General features: G+C 41.1%; 1 protein-coding gene across 3 annotated transcripts in view; it reads left to right on the forward strand.

Annotated features, from left to right (window-relative positions):
* SIK2 (salt inducible kinase 2) overlaps positions 1–21850 on the forward strand; it is a 123168-nt gene that overhangs the window by 91288 nt on the left and 10030 nt on the right. For all 3 annotated transcript variants that reach the window (XM_055547940.1, XM_055547942.1, XM_055547941.1), the window contains exons 5-9: positions 8470–8594; positions 9017–9140; positions 11162–11382; positions 13141–13293; positions 20276–20440. In XM_055547940.1, the coding sequence (XP_055403915.1) occupies positions 8470–8594; positions 9017–9140; positions 11162–11382; positions 13141–13293; positions 20276–20440 (788 nt within the window). The remainder of the gene's footprint in view (positions 1–8469; positions 8595–9016; positions 9141–11161; positions 11383–13140; positions 13294–20275; positions 20441–21850) is intronic.

Here is a 21850-nt window from a genome sequence, read left to right on the forward strand (position 1 = left end):
CAACAATAAACAGTGACAAGCTGTTCAACATCTTCTGTATCTTTTTCACGACCTCTGTTTTGTCCTTTATGTCCTGACTACTGGAAGAGTGGTCAGGGGACCAGCATGAGCATCACTTTGGAGCCTGTTAGGACTGCAGACTCTCGAACTCCCCTACCCCAGGCCTACTGAATCAGAACCGCATTTTAGCGGTTCCCCAGGTGATTTGTATGCATGCTAATATTTGATCTGTTTCACTCTGACAGTATTCGCTAATGTGCTTTGTTCCCATCAGACAGTAATCATCAGGATCAGCTTATTTACTCTTTGTTCAATTTAGTCACTTAGTCGTGTCTGACTCTTTATGACCGCATGGACTGTAGCATGCCAGGCTTCCATGTCCATCACCAGCTCCCAGAGCTTATTCAAACTCATGTCCATTGAGTCGGTGATGCCATCCAACCATCTCATCCTCTGTCATCCCCTTCTCCTCCCACCTTCAATCATTCCCAGCGTTGGGGTCTTTTCAAATGAGTCAGTTCTTCGCATCAGATGGCCAAAGTATTGGAGTTTCAGCTTCAGCATCAGTCTTTCTAATGAATATTCAGGACTGATTTCCTTTAGGATGGACTGGTTGGATCGCCTTGCAGTCCAAGGGACTCTCAAGAGTCTTCTCCAACACCACAGTTCAAAAGCATCAATTCTTCGGTGCTCAGCTTTCTTTATAGTCCAACTCTCACATCCCTACATGACTACTGGAAAAACCAAAGCTTTGACTAGACGGACCTTTGTTGGCAAAGTAACGTCTCTGCTTTTTAGTATGCTGCCTAAGTTGGTCATAACCTTTCTTCCAAGGAGCAAGCGTCTTTAAATTTCATGGCTGCAGTCACCATCTGCAGTGATTTTGGAGCCCCCAAAAATAAAGTCTGTCAGTGTTTCCACTGTTTCCTCATCTATTTGCCATGAAGTGATGGGACCAGATGTCAGGTTGCTTACTCTTTGTAAGGCCTTGTTATTCCTAAAACATTAGCCCTTTGCTAATGGTGTTTGAGCACTGATAATTTATGTAACTTAGTGATAAGAGTAATAATAGTTGATTTTTCTTATCAAGAAGATTTGGGTCAATCACTTTAAAAATATAAAGCAGAAAACAATAATAGCAGTTCTAATACTGTTTTCAAATACATCCATGGTCTGTTAGTGGTTAGTTAGATAATAAATAAATAGAGGACTCAGCTTGTGAGGCCAAGTTGATTTCCAAGCGAACTAGTCAACAGTAATTAATCTGCTCTGTAGTTATAAACTCTACCCCAAATGCTTTCTTTATTGACATTTTATGTGACATGTAAATCAAATGAGAAAATATGGATATAGCAGGAAATCCCAAAGCTAACGTCACAGTAAAACCTTGGAGTATATGCCTCAGAGTGTAAGATGCCATAAATCATCTTCATATGAAAAGGACAAGATGTGTCTATTTTAACTTGTCATGCATTCTTAAAATAAATATGGATTTCTAAAATGAATGTAGGTGTATATTTGAGATTTGCCTTGTAAACATCCTAATTATTCCCATTCACTTGTTAAGGATGCTTTTAACAAAGCATCAATATTGCAGAGATGAGAAAGCCCTCACTTGTCAAGTTCTGCTAGCAGAGGGATAAATTAGAAAATCTCTCATCTCCATACAATGTAAAGGATTTTCCCCAGGTTTTATAATAGCCTTACCTCCATTTTTAAGTTGTATTAAACTTCTCTGAAGAGTGATGGTGATACAGTTAAAAATAAAAAAGCAAAAAAACCCACCTGGCTTGGAGTTCAAAGGACTTGTATTTGAATACTGGTTAAGCCACTTGTAAATAGTTTGGGCAACTCAATTAACCACTTTCAGCTTCTGTTTCCCCCTTTGTAAGGTAAGGGCATTCATGATTGAGATAATATATACAAAAATACCAAGTGTGTAATGCTTAGTCCAAAGTAGGTAAGATGTAAATGATGTTTGGATTTGATTATAACTCATACGCCACGTTTAAAGACTAGTTGTCATTTTGCTTCAAAAACTTATGCGTTCATATCTTAAAATTTTGAAGCTAAGAGTTCTTTGAGAAAGATTTGTCTTTTCCCTGCTATGCTCAGGAAATGTTGAAAATCTTGATTGATCTGACACATTCAAGGTATGTTATGAGTGAGAGTTCAGGCAATTACTCCCACACAAATAACAAATTACCTCGAGGAAAAAAACTTTATACCTTCAAAATTTTGTCGAGTTGTTTAGTCAATCAAGTATGAATAAAAATAATATCAAAATAATGCTAGTCTAAACCCTGAATTGGAGTAAGAAGTATCAATATGAACTCAAAGGTTAACATCTCTTTTTAATACATATATATATAGAAAGGAATCAATGTAAATATAGGGTGTGGATGTGTGTACACCAATAAGCATTCATACGTATATTTCTTCTGTTTGATGACAGCCCAGCTGCAGTGAGTACATCAAGGTCTTAGTCTTGGTTCTTGAATACCATTTCTCTGTAAAAGAAATCAGGGCTCCTTGGAAAAGTGGTTGATTCCTGGGATGGGACAGGAAAGTACAAGATGAGCCTGCAACATCTTCTGGTACCAAAAGATAAGGAAATACTTAAAATAAAAAGAAATTTTTAAAAGATGGGAACATGTTGAAAGGATACAGGAGCCAACCTGAATTATCTCCTAGTGGCCAAAGTTGGAACTATTTAAGCATCAGAAGGTGTCTCAGATGGTAAAGAATCTGCCTGCAGTGCGGAAGACCCAGGTTCGATCCCTGATTTGGGAAGATCCCCTGAAGAAGAGAATGGCAATCCACTCCAGTATTTTTGCCTGGAGAATTTCTTGGACAGAGGAGCCTGGCAGGCTACAGTCCATGAGGTTGCAAAGAGTTGAACATGACTGAGCTATTAAACTTTAGCTTTCTTCTTTCAGTATTGAATTATAATCCAAAGAATAAAATAAATACTTACGATGAACATATTATGATAGTGTTGTAAAAAATAAAGAAATGATCTAACCAATAAATAAATAAGAGGGGAAGAAGGGACAACTCTTGAAGAGTTGTGGTTAATACTGTAGAAGGAATACAGGAAACAAAAGCTTCCCATTAGACCACCACAGCGATCATTGCTACAGTCAAGACCTGCCAGTGAGTGCTAAACTGATAGGTGCACGTTTAAGGAGAATAGGGTATATATAGTGCCAATGTATCTTCTCTAAAATATTTATTAATTTCAAAGGGAAAAATAATTTTATAATGGGGTAACCCAGCAGATACCACCTTAATCAAGTGATCAAAATTAACCCCACTTGTAATTAAGGCGTAATACCTCCTCCCCCTGATATGAAGCCCTGAGAAGAATACATCACCTCTGTGATGTTCTTGGAGAAGGCAATGGCACCCCACTCCAGTACTCCTGCCTGGAAAATCCCATGGACGGAGGAACCTGGTAGGCTGCAGTCCATGGGGTCGCTAAGAGTCGGACACGGCTGAGCGACTTCCCTTTCACTTTTCACTTTCATGCATTGGAGAAGGAAATGGCAGCCCACTCCAGTGTTCTTGCCTGGAGAATCCCAGGAACGGGGGAGTCTGGTGGGCTGCTGTCTATGGGGTCGGGTCGCACAGAGTCGGAAACAACTGAAGCGACTTAGCAGCAGCAGCAGCTGTGATGTTCTTCTCCAAAAGTAATCATCTTAATCTAATCGTGAGAAGACACCTGGCAAACCCAGACTGAGAGACAGTCTACAAAATATGTGACCTGCCCTGGTCACAGTCAGGACAGACAAGGAAAGTCTGAGGAGATGTTGCAAATTAGAGAAGACCAAGCCTGGCAGACTACAGTCCATGGGCAGAGTCAGACACAACTTAGCAACCAAACAGCAACGAAGAAGTCATGACAACTAAGTGCAATGTGGAATCCTGCATTGAGAAGGGAGACGTTAGTGAAAACACTGGAGAAATCTTAATGAAGTCCATGTTTTAATTAACAGTGCTGCATCGGTGTTATCCTTGGTTTTGATTATTTATAGTTATATGGAATGTTAATACTGGAGGAGGGAGTTGCATGAAGGACAGAGGGAGTTCTTCTTACTTTTTGTGGCCACTCTTCAGTAAATCTAAATTTATTTCAGAATTAAAAGTTAAATAATATCAAAACGAATCCATCATAACATGGCATACATTCTATGACAGAGAAACAAGAATCAAAAAAAGTGTCTGAGGAAATAGCAGCCATCTTTGAAGTATTCACTTGCAGATCAGAGCATCAGAGAACACATTAAACTAGGCATTAAACTAAAAGGAGGTTTCCTTTCCAGCAGGACAGGGGTTGAGTCTGGGTCTGGTTTAGAGAGGAATGCCCACATGACTGTTCATAATGCTTTTCAAAAATCAGGTAATAATGTGGGGTCCTTGATTTTTTGCTATTGTTGGGAGACTATCTTTCTTTCTTTGTAGAATGGTTGACACATTTATGCATTCAGATGTTTGATGAATGAAAGAATTTGATGTGCTGAAACATTAACCCATTCCATATGAATAAATAACGATAAAAAATCCTGCATAGCTCTGCTGTTTTCATATTTCATCCCTCTTGCTCACCCCTTGTTTCACTATATGCCTTTAAGCAGAAAGCTGCAGACTGTAAACAAAGCAAGTTGTCCAGATTCCAGTAAGAAATAAAAAGACTTTTAAGTGTCTTCCCATTGCCTGATAATTATTAACTTGTTCAAAAAATAGCTACATGTCACTGGGCCAGAGAAGGACATAAAGGTGGTTAACAGTGAATGCTCTGTAGTCAGATTTGGTTCCTCTTGCAAGTCTGCAGCTTAGTATAATTTCTAGCAAGATCCTTAGCATCCTACCCTCACTTCCTCCTAGAATAAGGATACCTCATGGGGTTATTAAGAAGAAATCATCTTAGGAAAGCTTAGATCAGCTTCTGGCACTTTTTAAAGAGATGATGACAACATATTCATTCAGCAATCCTTCACTGAATGGCTGTCAGTGTGCTGAGCCTGGGGTTACAGTCCGCCTTCTGCACTCTCAAGGAGTTTAGTCTGATAGGGAAGACAGATAAGTAAAACAGAAGGAATTACTATTCTTCCCTCGTATTAAGTAGCTTACTCAGCGGCTACTGTTTATTGAGCACCTGCTGTGTTTCGATAGCATACCAAAAGCATTATATATTATCTACTTTAAGTGTACATATCTACATATACTCATTATATATTGCTCATAGTCACTTTGTGGAGCGTAGACATTGTCTCTGTTTTGCAAGTGAGGAAACCAGGACTCTGAGAAATCAAGTAACTTGCCCAAGATCACACAGCTAAGTGGAAAACCCATGATTTGCCTGACTCCAAAGCCTTCCTTAACCCATAGATCGCATGATTACAAATTAAATATTTAATGCTTTGACAGGGTTATAGACAACATCTACCTAAATGCTACTATAATAATTCTAATGCACCTGATAGTGTTGCAGTGCTTCTTTGAATGTTCCTGCAGGCTCAAGTTCCTATTTTCTTCAGCTACCTACAGGAAATAGAGGTAACATCGGTTTAGTACTCTTCTTCTAAGGTAGCAGGCGGCTTTCTTTGTCCCAGGTGGGTACAGCTGAGGTTGAGTCTAGGCCACCATAGGCACCGTGGTGCTCTCCTAGTTTTTCTGTCTTCCTGCCAGTGAAGCGTCCAGTGAGGATGCTGTGAGGAGTGGAGTCCAAGCCAAGTCCTTCTTTGAGTTTGTTCTACTTAAACTCAAAGGGAGTTGGGGCGGGATTGGGGGGAAGGGTTTCAGATTGAAGGGGTTGAGAATGGCTCTTTGAGACATTAAAATGTTACAGTGCTATTTGGAGAGTATCCTCAACTTACATGTGCTGAAACTCATCCTGTGATTATGGTTTAACGGACAGCAATTATTGGATCTATTTCAGGATCTCCAAACACACATCCCAGAGCTTCTTGTGCTTCTCCATGTGACTGAAATTAACATCTTCCTCTTTAGATATTATGTGACCATCTTGTCTTTGGCTGGTTTGAGTGTAGTTTTTTAGAAAATGAGAAACACCTGTCAATATGAATACACGGATTGTGATGGGGTGTGAATTGTTAGGTTTAGAGTGGAGCTGAGAAGATAAGACCTCTCTGACAGTCAGTTTGGAAAGCCAAGTGTAGGACTGAACTGTAGGCATGTGATGGAGGGCGGCATTCTCGTTGCGTTGCGTTTCTGGACACCAAGGATGGGCCACACCGCTGTTCCTCCAGCTTTAGACACACCGTCCCTCTCCCCACGTGCACCATCTTTTCTCTTCTGAACCCTTAAGCTTCTTTTTTCTTTTTAGTATTTAGCTCTTTTTCTTTCTAGTATTTATTTGTTTGCTTATTTATTTGATTGTGCCAAGTCTCACTGAGGCATGTGGAATCTTCCATCTTCACTGCAGCACACAGAGTCTTTCAGTTGCATCATGTGGAATCCAGTTCTCCAACCAGGGATTGAACCCAGGCCCCCCTGCACTGGGAGCCTGGAGTCTTAGCCATTGGGCCACCAGGAAAGTCCCTCTCCACACCTTGTTTACCCTTCCAGTGTATTTTCTCAGGACCCATTTCTGTGAAGGGCAGTCATTGGTAATGATGGCTTCACTTATGGAGAAGGGAGCTAACACTTCACATCTACTGTGCTCCAGGAATCAAGAATCTTACGTTCTTAATCTCATTTACTCCTCATAGCACCTATCTGAGTAGGCAAATTATCCCCACACTTATAGGTACAGAAAGAAAGATTCAGGAAAGTTAAATAACTTTAATTACTAGACAGCTACTGAAGCCCACACGCCCTAGAGCCTGTGCTCTGCAATAAGAGAAGTCACCGCAATGAGAAACCTACGCACCGCAACTAGAGAGTAGACCCCCCCTCCCCGCAACTAGAGAAAGCCCAAGCACAAGCATCCGAGATCCAGCACAACCAAACATAAAAATAAATAGAGAAGTGTGCCATAGTCTCAAGGTGTGAGTAGAGTGTGAGTTTCTGTTAACTTACTGGATCTGCACAGCAACCTGCTGGCTACACATGTTTCTGTGTTACAGCTGTGGAGCTTGAGGCTCAAGAAGACTGAGCCTGTGTCCCACAGTCAGTCTGATGCAGGAGACTTGCTTCAGCCCCCTGGGGGCACCTCTGAAAGCTCACCCTGCAGTGCAGACACTGGCCAGAGGAGAGCCAGTTCTTATCACTAAGGTGTGTCCTTCAGTCAGGAGTCTGTTGCAGCATTAAGAGAGTATGGCTGTAACTTACAAAATAACAGGAGTTTGTTCCTCGGCTGAGAACACGGGACCGTGTGAGGGCTTAGCAAAAGGGTACAAGCTTGCATTTACCCCAGAGTGCTCACTGCGTTTGTCTTCCGTGGTAACTTTCATGTGTATTGAAGGCCACAGTGCTTCCAGAGTGCATGCTATATATCAAAGCTGCAGATTTGGTGTGACTGATACCATAAGGGGAAGGCCATTAACTGTTGAGAAGTATAATGCCACCACATTACATAAATGAGTAAATAAGTGATAATGATGATAAGTGGCCTGTGGTCGAGCCGCAGAGCCATCCCATGTTAATGAGCTATTCAGATGAGTATCTGTCTATTCAGGATGTGGGAGCCAACACTTCAGAGAGTTGTTACTTAGGAAACACTGTCCTCAGTTGCCTTAAAAGGTTCTCTTGCTACCTTGGAGTAATGGCTATGAGAGCAGCCAGTCCCTTGGTTGTGTTTAGGTAAATATCTTAGAGTTTTACTCATTTGTTTCTTTCTTTAGAGACTGTATAAGCTCAAGAGCTCTTAATCATGGAGTCATTGAAAATCTAAAATTATCAAAATCAAGCTGGTTGTCCTTATCAGTGGAATTTTTCTTTTCAGCCTTAAAAATAAATGATTTAAAGTCTTTCTTCCAGCTTCTCACTCATTCTCTTTGAGAAGAAAACTTAATTCATTAACACATTCATTCAAGAAATATTTATTGAATGCTTAATATTTGCTATTCATTGTGCTGAATGCCCACTCCAGTACTCCTGCCTGGAAAATCCCATGGATGGAGGAGCCTGGAAGGCTGCAGTCCACGGGTTCACTGAGGGTCAGACACAACTGAGCGACTTCACTTTCACTTTTCACTTTCATGCATTGGAGAAGGAAATGGCAACCCACTCCAGTGTCCTTGCCTGGAGAATCCCAGGGACGGGGGAGCCTGGTGGGCTGCTGTCTATGGGGTCGCACAGAGTCGGACACGACTGAAGTGACTTAGCAGCAGCCGCAGTAGCAGTGCTGAATGCTAAGGAAACATCACAAGTTACATGCCACCCCATGCTTGCAGAGTGAATTAGTAGTAGTATTGTCGATACAGCGTATTATAAAATTAGTATGAGAAATTCAGTATAGTTTGAGAGCATAGATGAAAGTAACGTTTATTTCCATCCCACTAGATTTCGGTTTTGGAAATTTCTTTAAAAGTGGTGAACTGCTGGCAACGTGGTGTGGCAGCCCCCCTTATGCAGCCCCAGAAGTCTTTGAAGGGCAGCAGTATGAAGGACCACAGCTGGATATTTGGGTATTTCTTTGCTTTGCTGTGTTAAATGCATCTATCATGATAATACTGGGTACACTGGCCCATTTTGAAGCTCTTGGTACCTAACACATAGATAGTAGTTCATACTTTTCCTGTCCACTGGCCTGTAATTAGTCAGAGTAAAGATTCTAGGAAAGAATTTCTAGGGGAAGATGTTATCATCCTAATATCAATGGTGATTTAAAGTTTAGTCATCAAAATGATTAAGTTTAGTTCTTTTGGTATTTATTATAGGATGCTTTATTGCAGTAGTCAGCATTCCAGCTTTTTTTTTTCCTGAGACAGTAGTAAATTCAAACAGGAATTTTCAGTCCGTATAATTTTAAGAGCTTGAGGATATTTTGGAAAACAAAGTGCGTTCAAAGTTCTCAGTAGAAAAATGACGGCCTTATTTTCTTCCACAGAGCATGGGAGTGGTTCTTTACGTTCTTGTCTGTGGAGCTCTACCTTTTGATGGACCAACTCTTCCAATTTTGAGGCAGAGAGTTTTAGAAGGAAGATTCCGGATTCCATATTTCATGTCAGAAGGTAACAACCTGTTTATCTTAAAATTGTGCTTTACAGAATTTTTTCTGAAAATGAATGCCTAAAGAAAGGCTTCTCTTTTTCTAAGAGTTTGGGTGCTAAATAAAGTGACCAAATCACTTTAAAAGTCATAGAAATAAGCAACCCCCTCCATGTAGGTGAGAGAAATTCCAGCCTTCCTACTTGTAACTGGAACAGAAAGTGTCCCAGATTAAGAACAGTAAATCTTCCCGTTTGCCCTCGTCTGTGAGTGTCCTACGTGTTTATTTTAGCCTTTGAGAGGCACTTTGTAGATGCAGATTTACAACCATGTCACTCTTAAGTATGAAATGGATTTTCCCATATCTTCTGGTGGGAGGTTACAAAATTAAGCTTTTTATTTAAACTTAAAACCAACTAGCAGAACAACTGAATTAAGATGAAGTGCTATAATCCCTTCCAGTCTTGTACTGAGTTGCTGCGTAGGCAGCAGTTAAGTTCACTCAGTTTAGATTTTGGTTATCATCCTTAACTTACCAGTTCCTAGTAACAGAAGTAATGTTCTAGTACTTAAGAAAGTGGATTTTGGAGCCAGACCACCTGGTTTAATCATGAGTCCACCACTTACTGGTGGTCTGACCTTGGCAAGTTATATTTCTGTGCTTCAGTTTCCTCACTCTATAAAATAGAAATAACAATAGTTGCTAACAGGGGTGTTGAGGTATTAATTAAATTCATCTGTGTAGAGCTCTTAGCATGGTGCCTGGCACTTAACTCGTGATGGAAGGTTAGCTTATGCGGGGTAGTAAAGAGGGTGATATCAGCTCAGAGGATAAGCAAGTGCCCAGAATTGCAGCAGTACAGTTGACCTAATGTCATCAGAAGTAACTGCTGTTTCACCTACCTTTTCCTCAGTTGCTCTGATATGGAGAATAGCAACAGTCCCTGGGAGGGCTCTTGCCTCACGCAACCTTAGTATGTCAGCCTCAGAAGTGACCAGAAGGAGCCATTGCTATTTGCTTGTTCTAGGAAAAAGACTTTTTTTTTCTCTCTTTCTTTAGTGGAAATCTAAGTCTGTGTCTAGATATTTTCAACTGAGAAATTCAATAGAAAGGTTCGTTTAGTACAGATTTTTTTTTTTTTTTAAACCTGAAACACTGTATTAGTTTTGCCAAACATCAAAACGAATCCGCCACAGGTATACATGTGCTCCCCATCCTGAACCCTCCTCCCTCCTCCCTCCCCATACCATCCCTCTGGGTCGTCCCAGTGCACCAGCCCCAAGCATCCAGTATCGTGCATTGAACCTGGACTGGCAACTCATTTCATACATGATATTATACATGTTTCAATGCCATTCTCCCAAATCTTCCCACCCTCTCCCACTCCCACAGAGTCCATAGGACTATTCTATACATCAGTGTCTCTTTCACTGTCTCGTACACAGGGTTATTGTTACCATCTTTCTAAATTCCATATATATGCGTTAGTATACTGTATTGGTGTTTTTCTTTCTGGCTTACTTCACTCTGTATAATAGGCTCCAGTTTCATCCACCTCATTAGAACTGATTCAAATGTATTCTTTTTAATGGCTGAGTAATACTCCATTGTGTATATGTACCACAGCTTTCTTATCCATTCATCTGCTGATGGACATCTAGGTTGCTTCCATGTCCTGGCTATTATAAACAGTGCTGCGATGAACATTGGGGTACACGTGTCTCTTTCCCTTCTGGTTTCCTCAGTGTGTATGCCCAGCAGTGGGATTGCTGGATCATAAGGCAGTTCTATAGACCTACACCCTCCTGTTTTTCTTAAGTATTCATTCACGGAGATGGTTAATTTCACGTGTCACCATTCATCGTGTGAACTTGACGAATACAAATAGCCTTCAGGTTCTATTTACTCATTTGACCTTCTGCTTTCCAGTGGGCCCTGTGGAGGATACAAAGATTATCACCACTGTACAAAGTCACGAGTCAGGTAAACACGCCAAAGTGCAATGAGAATCACATGACTTCCGTAACACTGTGTTTTCTGTAGATTGTGAGCACCTTATTCGAAGGATGTTGGTCCTGGACCCGGCCAAACGGCTGACCATAGCACAAATCAAGGAGCATAAGTGGATGCTCGTGGAAGTTCCCGTTCAGAGGCCTGTTCTCTATCCACAAGGGCAAGAAAACGAGCCGTCCATCGGGGAGTTTAATGAGCAGGTTCTGCGATTAATGCACGGCCTTGGAATAGATCAACAGAAAACCATTGAGGTAAAGGGACTGGAGATTTGACTAAAGATGTTTCAGGATTCTGTCGTATCGATACTTAGTAACTTAAAATTTCATTCTCATACATGTCATCGTGGTCTTCTGGCCAAACCAGCACCTCGGCGTGCAGTTTACTGTTCCTGGACATTTCATCACACTCTATTTTTGTTTGCTTTTAATCAATATATAAATTCTTGCCTTTGCCCCATCAGCCAAAAAATTCAAAAGGAAGTGTTATGTATGTTTGAGGAAAGACAGTGATGGAAACTTAGTAAATAAAAAGTAGAAAGTTTCTTCTAAGATGAAACATAAACTCTTATAGGTAATAAGCTAGCTTATATGGGATGTAAGTGTGCAGATACAGAACAAGGCGAGAGCTGAACATGAAGGAAGAAGGGAAGACAGCAGGTTTAGGAAAACCAGTGGGATTTAGATGTGAGCTGAAGAAACTCAGAAGGCAACAACAGGTGGATTCCTGATTTGGAAGTTTTATGGGTCATAGATCTGAGGTCAAGAACCTGGGAAATTGCTCATCAGCTTTATTTCTGTCCTTTAATAGTTAGCATATTCATAGGATATACATATTTTTAATACCTCCACAGCAGTCAAAAACAGTATTTTTAAGAATGAAGTATAACAAGAATATAAAATGCGCCCCGGTGAAGACAGAGTACTGTGGCCTGTGCTACCTTTGCTTCACTGTTGCCATAAGTGAAACCATGCTGCCCTGCTTTTGCCCATCACGTGCTCAGCGAGGCCTTTGTGTCCTTGCCCGTGATGGCAGCTGTGAGCGCAGTTCCCTTGGCCTGTGATGTTTGCTGCCGCTGCTCTGCATGCGAGCTCCACTGCAGAGCACCTATGCAGCCTGTCACGTGGAATTAGAAGCCAAAGGAGCCGCTGTTTTTCTTTTCCATTAGCATCGTTGGAGAGCTGGCCGGCCAGGGATGTGAAAAATTGGGAAGCAACTCTATTTTCAAGGTTTCACGAGGGTGGGACTGCAAAAACAAGAGGAAAAAATTACCTAAGAATGGAGACACAGCGTCTCTCAACCTGGTGTCCAAACGTCATTCTCCAGCCCAAAATAATCACCAGAAATTTCCCCAAAGACTTTAATCATTGACCTCAGGGTTGGCAATGCTTTGGGCTTGTGTCGAGGCTGTGGAATTAGAGCCTGTGGGCTCAGGTTGCTGACCAACCTTACAGCCTAGTTACAGCCGTGAGATGGGGCCACAGTGACAGCGCTGGGGAGCGTCTGCGTGAGACAAGGATGGCGTTTTCTCTGAATGCGGAAAAATAAATGGATCCAATTAATGTAAAAGCGCCAGTCAAGTCATTCAGAGGTATCACCCTTATACAGTTAATGAAGTTATCTGTCTTCTCTTCTGAAATCGGGAATACCTTTCATTTTGAGGCATACTTTGCTTGTTACTCTTTTTTTGTTGTTGTTGGTTTTTTTTTTTAAGAACACATGATCTCTTCCCTCCCTTTTTTATTTATTTATTTACTTATTTTAGCCAGACTCCTTGCATTCTGTTTTTTAATTTATTTTTTTATTGGATAATTGCTTTACAGAAATTTGCTGTTTTCTGTCAAACCTCAACACGAATCAGCCATAGGTGTACATATATTCCCTTATGTTTTTTATTTTATTGAAGATTAGTTGATTTATAGTGTTGTGTTTTTCCCTCTTTTTTAGAAAGGTATAAATCACTGAATTGGTTTTTATGGTTCTCCGCCTTTGGCACTTGTTTTCTCTTGCAGGCTTTGCAGAACAAGAGCTATAACCACTTTGCTGCCATTTATTACTTGTTGGTGGAGCGCCTGAAATCACACAGGAGCAGTTTTCCTGTGGAGCAGAGACTTGATGCCCGCCAGCGTCGGCCTAGCACCATCGCCGAACAAACAGTTGCCAAGGTAACGCCCTATTAGCCAATAGTCTTATCGGTGCCTATGCCTGTTCAGACGTTTGACACGTTTTCCATGGTCTAGTACAAAGGGCTAGGATTTCATCCTCTACACCTTGTTTCTCAGTAAAGTTTCTGTCTGTCGTTTACTAGGCTCTCAAAAACTTTACCATCTTCCTATTTGTAAGGGTTTAATTTTATTTCAGACAGTTTTTTTTTTTCTTTAAGAGGCTTCTCTCTTTTTTAAAAATCATTCATTTATGTTGAGAATTAATGTAACTAGTCTGTACATTCAATTTCATTTAATAAATTTTTATTGCAGATTTACTGTGAAAGCTTCACTTATTAGGCACTACAGGGAAGAAGATGTATAAAACGTGCCCTCAGGATGTATAAATGTGCCCTCAGAGTCATTACATTATAGAAGCAAAATAAGACAACATCATGAATAGCAATCCTTCAAAAATAATGAAAAGGCAAAATTTAGAAGATGCTATGAATGTCATCATTTTGAACTTGTGTAGATGTGTGATAGAACATTTTTTAGAAAAAGGGCAAAGGGGAGAGAGATACATCTGATCAGGCAAGGCTTTGTGGGAGAGATGGCATTTAAGATAGAGCCTCACAGCTGTTCAGGAGAGGCAGTAGCTAGAGGCATTACACGTAGACAGAAGCAGTGTGACCAGAAGTACTCAAATGGGCCAGTATAGACTTGTTCCAATTAATTCACTTGAACTGAAGAATAGGGAAATGAAAGAGTCGGAGTGGTTAAGTTGAAGCCATGCTGTGAAGGGATTGAAAGCCAAGGTAAAGGACAGAGTTGTTGTTCAGTCACTCAGTTGTGTCCAACTCTTTACGACCCCGTGGACTGCAGCACTCCAGGCTTCCTTGTCCTTCACCGTCTCCCAGAGCTTGCTCAAACTCGCGTCTGTTGAGTCGGTGGTGCCATCCAGTCGTCTCATCCTCTGCCGTCCCCTTCTCCTCCTGCCCTCAATCTTTCCCAGCATCAGGGTGTTTTCTAATGAGTCAGCTCTTCTCATCAGGTGGCCAAAGTATTGGTGCTTCAGCTTCGGTTTACTAATAATTCAGGAAGAAATGAGGAACTGCTGAAGACTATTAAGCAAAAAAAGTGATAAAATTATATTGCACTTTAAGCTAAGCAATCTGCTAATATTGTGAAGGACAGACTGGATAGGGGAGAGAAGAAATTTGGCGAGCGCTGATAGATGATTATAGTTGATGAGAAATACTGACGACCGAACTAACATGGTGCCAGTGGAAGTAGGCAGGAAGGGCGCGCATAAGGAACTCTCCCAGGTGGGCCCTGGCTGAACTCAGCCCTGGTCTGGAGAGGGAGCCCAGCATGGTGGTCTCTGGAGCACATCCCAGATTCTGCCATTTCCTACTGTGCGCCTTAAAAAAGTTACCTGAGGTCTTTCTGTGCCTCAGTTTCTCAAGCTTTAAAATGGGAATAATTATAAGATGCTGGGACATTTACATTAGTAAATAATTGTTCAGCACATAGTCATAAATAATAAGTGATAAGTAATAAATAATGTCGGGGAGGAAGGGGCGAGGAGAGGTGGCTCCATTGTTGAGCCCAGGCTGAGGGAGGCATAGTGGTGGCGACTCAGCTGCTGGGGAAGAACGGACCTGAGTCCCCAGAGAGAGGCTGGCGCCAAGGAGAACTGGGAGACGGCCTGTGCAGATCACTCACACGGTCTTTCAGGGTTTCCATCTACTTCCGTGAGTACCGTATTTAACGTGGGAGTAAGAACAAAAGAGGTTCACTTTGTATTTCTTGTTTGGCAGTCCTACAAAATTTATAGAATTATAATAGAATATTGCATTGATTTCTCCAGAGTATGTGAAAAAGAAACCCAAGGAAATTGAAATCTTCTTGATTTTAATAGGCAAATGATATGTTTTCTTATACATACTTCAATATCTCAAATAATGTGAATATTGAGACTAACGTGAATAAAATAATGTGTCGCCAAAGTTCCAGATATTTGGGTTGAAGTATCTCTGAGCACTTGTAATCCTTCAAAGTGGAGCAGTATTGCTTTCAAGATAGAGGGGGGTGACAAAATGAGACTTCCAAATTTGGGGCAGCAAAAGGGAAATGGAGGGGACCCTTCCCTCTTGAAAACGCTGCAGCAGAAAAATAAGAAGCAGGGAAGCCCCACACTGAGCAGCTGCCCTCCCAGGCCTCTGTTCTTCTGAGATGTTACGCAAGTGAGGGTTATATAAACGATCCCTCCAAGCACACGCGTCTGTTATTGCACATGATTTCCTTTTCACAGCTAAATTTGATGCCAGTTTCTTAGATCTCAAGTTGTATTTCATTTGGCTTGAGGTTCAGATGTATTAGCATAGCTTCTTCTATTTGATAATTACTTTTTATTAAAGAGCACCCCATGAGTTCTTTTCATTGTATACATTGACCTAAATTATCATAGAAAGCTATTTCCTGTGACTTGAAATGTATCTAAAGAGTATGAGTCCCGTCTGAGTGCTGAGCAGCAGGCACTGGGTTGAAGTTCTCCCTTTCCTATGAGACTGGGGTTCTCATGTTTATTGTTGAACTTGTTAAAAAATAGATTCTCTGTTTTTGTGAATATAAATATGCTTTAAGTTTTAGTAGAGCCTATCCCCTTGAATTCTTTGATGTTCTGCTCTCTTTTTAAAGAAGTGGCAGATCGCGTATTACTTGATGGAGCGATAGGAACCGGGGAGGTCACAGGATCCCATGCAGAGGTCACATGAGCGGTGCAGTCAGGCAGAGCTTGGGCTCCATACTGAGCTGAGTGACGTCAGCAAGTCAGCATCTCTGAGCCCCAGTGTCCTTAACTATAGAATGGAAACAGCAGTACCTACTTAACTTCACAAGATGAAATTGGTTAATTGATTCTACCAGTTCAGTTCAGATAGAACACTTATGTGCCAGACACAGTGCCAGCCCTCCCGGTTTCATAGGTGCCCAGAAAACAAGTTTCTGGGAATTTATGGTGTAGTGATAAATAGCCCATGATTACTACTTAGAAAACAGTGAGATTCCCATCTTGGATTGAGAGTTCTTATATTTGCCACATAGTATGCAGGAAACATGACATCTAATTGACTGTAATGACTATTAAAAAAGATGCCTTTTTATTGTGAATTCTGTCTACTAGTTTTCAGCCATCCTTCAGGAGCACTAAAGATTTTTTCCCATAGGAGAAAGCATTTTCATTTTAATGGTGCTGGAAAGCATAAAATCAGAAGAAGAGATTCCAGTTAATAAATATGTGATCTAAAAAGTTATTGCAGTTAGTGGACGTGGTCATTATTTATGACCACTCTTCTTAAACATTTTTTATTAAAGTATAATTGACTTACAGTGTTGTGTTAATTTCTGCTATACAGAAAAGTGACTCAGTTATACACATATATTCCTTTCCACTGTGGTTTATCCTAGGATATTGAACCCAGTTCCCTTGTTGTTTATCCATTCTGAATGTAAGAGTTTGCATCTGCTGTCTGCAAACTCCCAGTCCACGCCTCCTGCAAACCCCTCTCCCACAATAACCGCAAGTCTGTTCTGTGTGTCCGTGAGCTGTCTCCGTTTCCTAGGTAGCTTCATTTGTGCCGTGTCTTAGATTCCACGTGTAAGTGATGTCACATGGTGTTTGTCTTTCTAGCTCACTTCACTTTATCGTGATAATCTCCAGTTACATCCACGTTGCTGCACATGGCATTATTTCACTCTTTTTATGGCTAAGTAGTATTCCACTGTGTATATGTACCACATCTTCTTTATCCATTTGTCTGTCAATGGACATTTAGATTGTCTCCATGTCTTGGCTGTTGTATGTGGTGCTGCTGTGAACATAGAGGTGTGTGTATCTTTTTGAATTAATAGTTTTTTTTTTTTCTTTTTTGGATATACACCCAGAAGTGGGATTGCAGGATCATATGGTAATACTAGGAGAAGGCCATGGCACCCCACTCCAGTACTCTTGCCTGGAAAATCCCATATATGGAGGAGCCTGGTGGGCTGCAGTCCATGGGGTCACTAGGAGTCGGACATGACTGAGCGACTTCACTTTCACTTTTCACTTTCATGCATTGGAGAAGGAAATGGCAACCCACTCCAGTGTTCTTGCCTGGAGAATCCCAAGGGCGGGGGAGCCTGGTGGGCTGCCGTCTATGGGGTCGCACAGAGTCGGACACAACTGAAGCGACTTAGGAGCAGCAGTAGCAGGATGGTAATACTATTTTTAGTTTTCTGAGGAACTTCCACACTTTTCCATAGTGGCTGCACCAGCTTACTCTCCCACCAATAGTATATGATGATTCCTTTTTCTCTGCACTCTCTCCAGCATTTATTTGTAGACTTTTTGTTTGTGTTAGTCACTCAGTCGTGTCCAACTCTGCAACGTTATAGACTGTAGCCCACCAGGCCCCTCTGTCCATGGGATTTGTAGGCAAGAATACTGGAGTGGGTTGCCATTTCCTTCTCCAAGGGATCTTCCTAATCCAGGGATCAAACCCTGGTCTCCTGCATTGCAGGCAGATTCTTTACTGTCTGAGCCACCAGAGAAGACTTTTTAATGACAGCCAGTTCTGACCACTGTGAGGTGGTATCTCCTTGTAGTTTTCATTTGCATTTCTCTAATAATGAATGATGTCAAGCATCTTTTCATGTGCCAATCGTGTTTATGGCCACTCTTGAAGAAACGGGTAATATCTGCTTGTTTGGGATATTAGTCAACCATCTATTTATTATAACAACATATTATTTAGTTCACTTCTTAGTGTTGGGCATGCTGTTTGAATACTTATACTGTAACTTGTACCAAAAAGATTTATTTAATTCCATGATTCTAAGAATCCTAAAAAGCAGACCTCTAAATCTGTCACTGTATTTCCTATGAAGTGATTGTCACAATAAAATGTGTTATGTCTCTGTCCTTACCAAGTTCACGGTAAGCTGTTGTAGTCCAGGTTGGATGTGAAAGTTACCAAGAAACATGTGCTATGCTTGATCTGGCCCAGCACAATCCTGCCATTTAAAAAGTCACAGCTAATAAGAGGAAGGAAGTGAGAAGCACACCCAATCCTAGTTGTCACGTTGGGGTCTCATTTCCAGCGCAGCGTCTATAGGTAATGCTTTGCCCTAATAAGGAGCAGTCAAGTAAATTTAGGAAACAGAAATCAAAAGTTTAGCTTTATCCTTCGATTGAAAAGACAATGATAAGAGCAGGGAAAATATATCAAATAGACTTTATTAGGAAGTTTAATTTTTACATTGTAGCTAAAACAGTTAATTTAAATGAGCAATGCTGGAAAGGGGGGGAAAAAATGTTTAGTTTCAAAAGTGACCTGAGGAGCAGTGGTAGAAGAAAAGCTATTTCTTTATCATGCTCAGAATGTATATAGTGCATTTTCTTACTTTTTTTTAGCATCCATATAATACCAACACTTTACTATTGCTATATTTTATTCTTTATTTCATGCAGTATATCTAATGATGTTAACGTTGGGATATAAAGCATATTCTATATTCAAAGTATAGTCAAGGATAAAGTATATTTCTAACATACCCCTCTTTATTGAAAACCATCAGTCTGAAATTTTAACTGAGAACCATTAGGTAGTATCTGAGAACAGAAGTGTATATTCATTTTGCAGTCTGATTCCTATATTAAATTGTGTCATCATTCTAAGACTTCAGAAAGAAGGAGAAAGGAGGAATCAGCATTACTGAGTGAAGGACTTTACACGTTGCCTGTTACAATCCTAACTTCACTGTGTAGTAGATATTATGCCCTTTTTAGGAGGTGAAGAAAATAAGATTAAAAGAGTTTAGGTAACTGATTAAGTTCACACAATTAGTAAGTGATGGAGCCAGAAATCAAACCCAGGTCTTGGGAAAGGAAAAGCTAGCATCATACCATTCTGTTCCTTTTCATTTGTTTGAATTTAAAACTCACCATCCTGTATCTCCTGAAGTGATAATGGCAGAAAAAAATATAGGCCATTCCTCTGCCTTTTAGAAACTGGTGTGATGATTGTTCCCTCCGATGTTTTGCAATGTCTGTTACGTTCAAAAGAGATCTAAGAAATTATTCTGCCAGTTTTAAAGAGATGGGGAGGAAAGGATTACCCAACAGTGTCATCTTCCCAGTCATTCCATACCATTATCATAAAGGAAAATCTCCTTTAAATGAATTTTCAAAGGAAAAGTTTGTAATACTTGTTTACTTAGAGGGTTTAATGGAGGAGACATGGAGAATGGACTTTCTAGAGCCGGCTGACTTCATGAACATAACTTGCTCAGCAGTAAGCATCTCTGTTTCTGCTGGACAAGCAGGCTGTGTTCAGTCTGCACGTCTCCTTCAGAGAAGGAAATTCCTGCCCCGGCCAAGTAGCTGCTGCTTCTCTCTTCTTCCTCTTCACACACATCCTTGCCAAGAAATATGTACCCCACACCCCACCAAAAAAAAAAAAAAAAAAGATGCAGGTAGATAGCCCTTATTGCAGTGTACTTTGTCTTACATTTGGTTGTGTGCCTATCTATCTCTGGTTCCATTTTGAGCTCCTGCTCCCTGAGACTGGGACTGTTCTATGCTGCTTTGTATCTTTCTAGAGTACTATATTTAAGGATACGGATGATCCATGTTTGTTGAATTGGAAAAAAAAAAGAACATCCTTACCTTCCTTGAAAAGACTAGCTTTCTTGTCATATCTGTGAAAGTTATGTACCTCGCTGTGGGAACAGGAACGAACTTCTGTACAACCTGTCTCAGAATGATGGCAGAGACTGCTTCAGATGGATACCTATACCTGTACATACTTCATCACACCTTTTCTGGAGTTTCCAACAAATCAGTGTTTATCCTTTCATCGCACCAGGAAGAATCGTCTTATTTCAAGGGATTTGTACATTTATGTATATAGAGAGAGGATTAATGTTCCCGAACTTTCCATTCTTGCCCTATTTACAGGCACAGACTGTGGGGCTCCCAGTGACCGTGCATTCACCCAGCGTGCGAGCGATGCGATCTGCCCTCCTCCCACAGGCATCCACCGTGGACGCCTTCGCGTTTCCCGCGTCTGGCTGTCAGGCAGAGGCAGCGTTCATGGAGGAAGAGTGTGTCGACACTCCAAAGGTACGGACGTGTTTGAGAGACTCCGAGCTTGCGGATTGGCTGGAGCCGGCAGCTTGGTCTGCAGACATTGTACTTTGGCTTAGCTGAACTTTGTCATTTCCTCAAGGCGCTCAGGAGTGTTGTTTTTGTGCAGAAGACCTGAGAAACGTGTCCAGAGACGACCTCGGCTCCCTCTCCATCTTGTCTTCACCGCGATTATGTAACTCGTCAGATCTCATGTGTACTTTTCAGAATCTTTCTTCCTTCTGTTTCCTTAACCAGTCTCTTCTCACAAGCTCTAGATCCCTCATAGGTTTTGAATTTTTTTAAGCCAACTGTAATTCTGAAAACAAAAACGTAACTATTGTGCTGACTTGGGCTTTGCCTGTTACTATGGCCCCTCCTCTGCATGTGCTGCAGCTACAAAATGATGAGCCTTTTTTGTTCAGCTAAATATCTCTTTGTGTCCAGTTTGAACATACCTAAAGGAGATAAGTTTATTCTGGCATGCTGTATAAAGTTGGCTTTTAGTTTGTGGAAGATGATAGCTTCTCTCATTTAATGGGTGTTTGCTGTTGTTTAGTTGCCAAGTCATGTCCTGACTCCTTTGTGACCCCTTGGACTGTAGCCCACCAGGCTTCTCTGTCCATGGCATTTCCCAGGCCAGAATAGTGGAGTGGGATGCCATTTCCTTCTCCAGGGGATCTACCCGACCCAGGGATCAAACCCTGGTCTTGCGCTTGGTAGGCAGATTCTTTAGCACTGAGCCAGCTGGGAAGCCCAGTGGATATTTATTCCACTTATTATTTGTTTTATATACTTAGCATCAAGTGATATACTGAAGATCACATTAATGGGCAGGTCTTAGAGTATGTTTAAAATAGACTCATTTCTTCTCTAGCTGTGTGAACTTGGACAAAGTGACTGATTTCTTTGAACTTACATTCTGTCTTGTAAAGCAAGGATACCAACTTTATGAGACTGTTGTGAGGATTAATTTAGAGAATGCGTATGAGATTCTAGGCAAATTGTAGATACTCAATAAATATTGGTTTCCTGTCTTTTAGCCTCATTAGGTAATAAAAAGATGACTCAGACATTAATTCTGCCTCAAAGTCTGTAGTCTAGCAGAAGAGACATGATGCATAACTAACAGCGGTGATGCCGAGAACTGAATAAATTGATACCTAATTGGTCCCTTAAAGAGACAAAAATTAAAATGCTGCAAGACTAGGAGACAGTTCCAGTTTGATCAGTAATGTCTTTGATTTAACTGTCAGAGCTGGGAATTAAGAGACAGAATCAGGACGGATGGAAACGAGTGCTGGCTCTTTCAGCGGAGGGGGAATGTCAGGAAAGCCCCGTCCCTACAGGCCAGAGCCGGAGCTCAGCATGGCTGAGGGAGCGGGCCTGTGAAGGGGAGTCGTACAA

The sequence above is a fragment of the Bubalus kerabau genome, chromosome 15 (assembly GCF_029407905.1).
Source record: "Bubalus kerabau isolate K-KA32 ecotype Philippines breed swamp buffalo chromosome 15, PCC_UOA_SB_1v2, whole genome shotgun sequence".
NCBI lineage: Eukaryota > Metazoa > Chordata > Mammalia > Artiodactyla > Bovidae > Bubalus > Bubalus kerabau.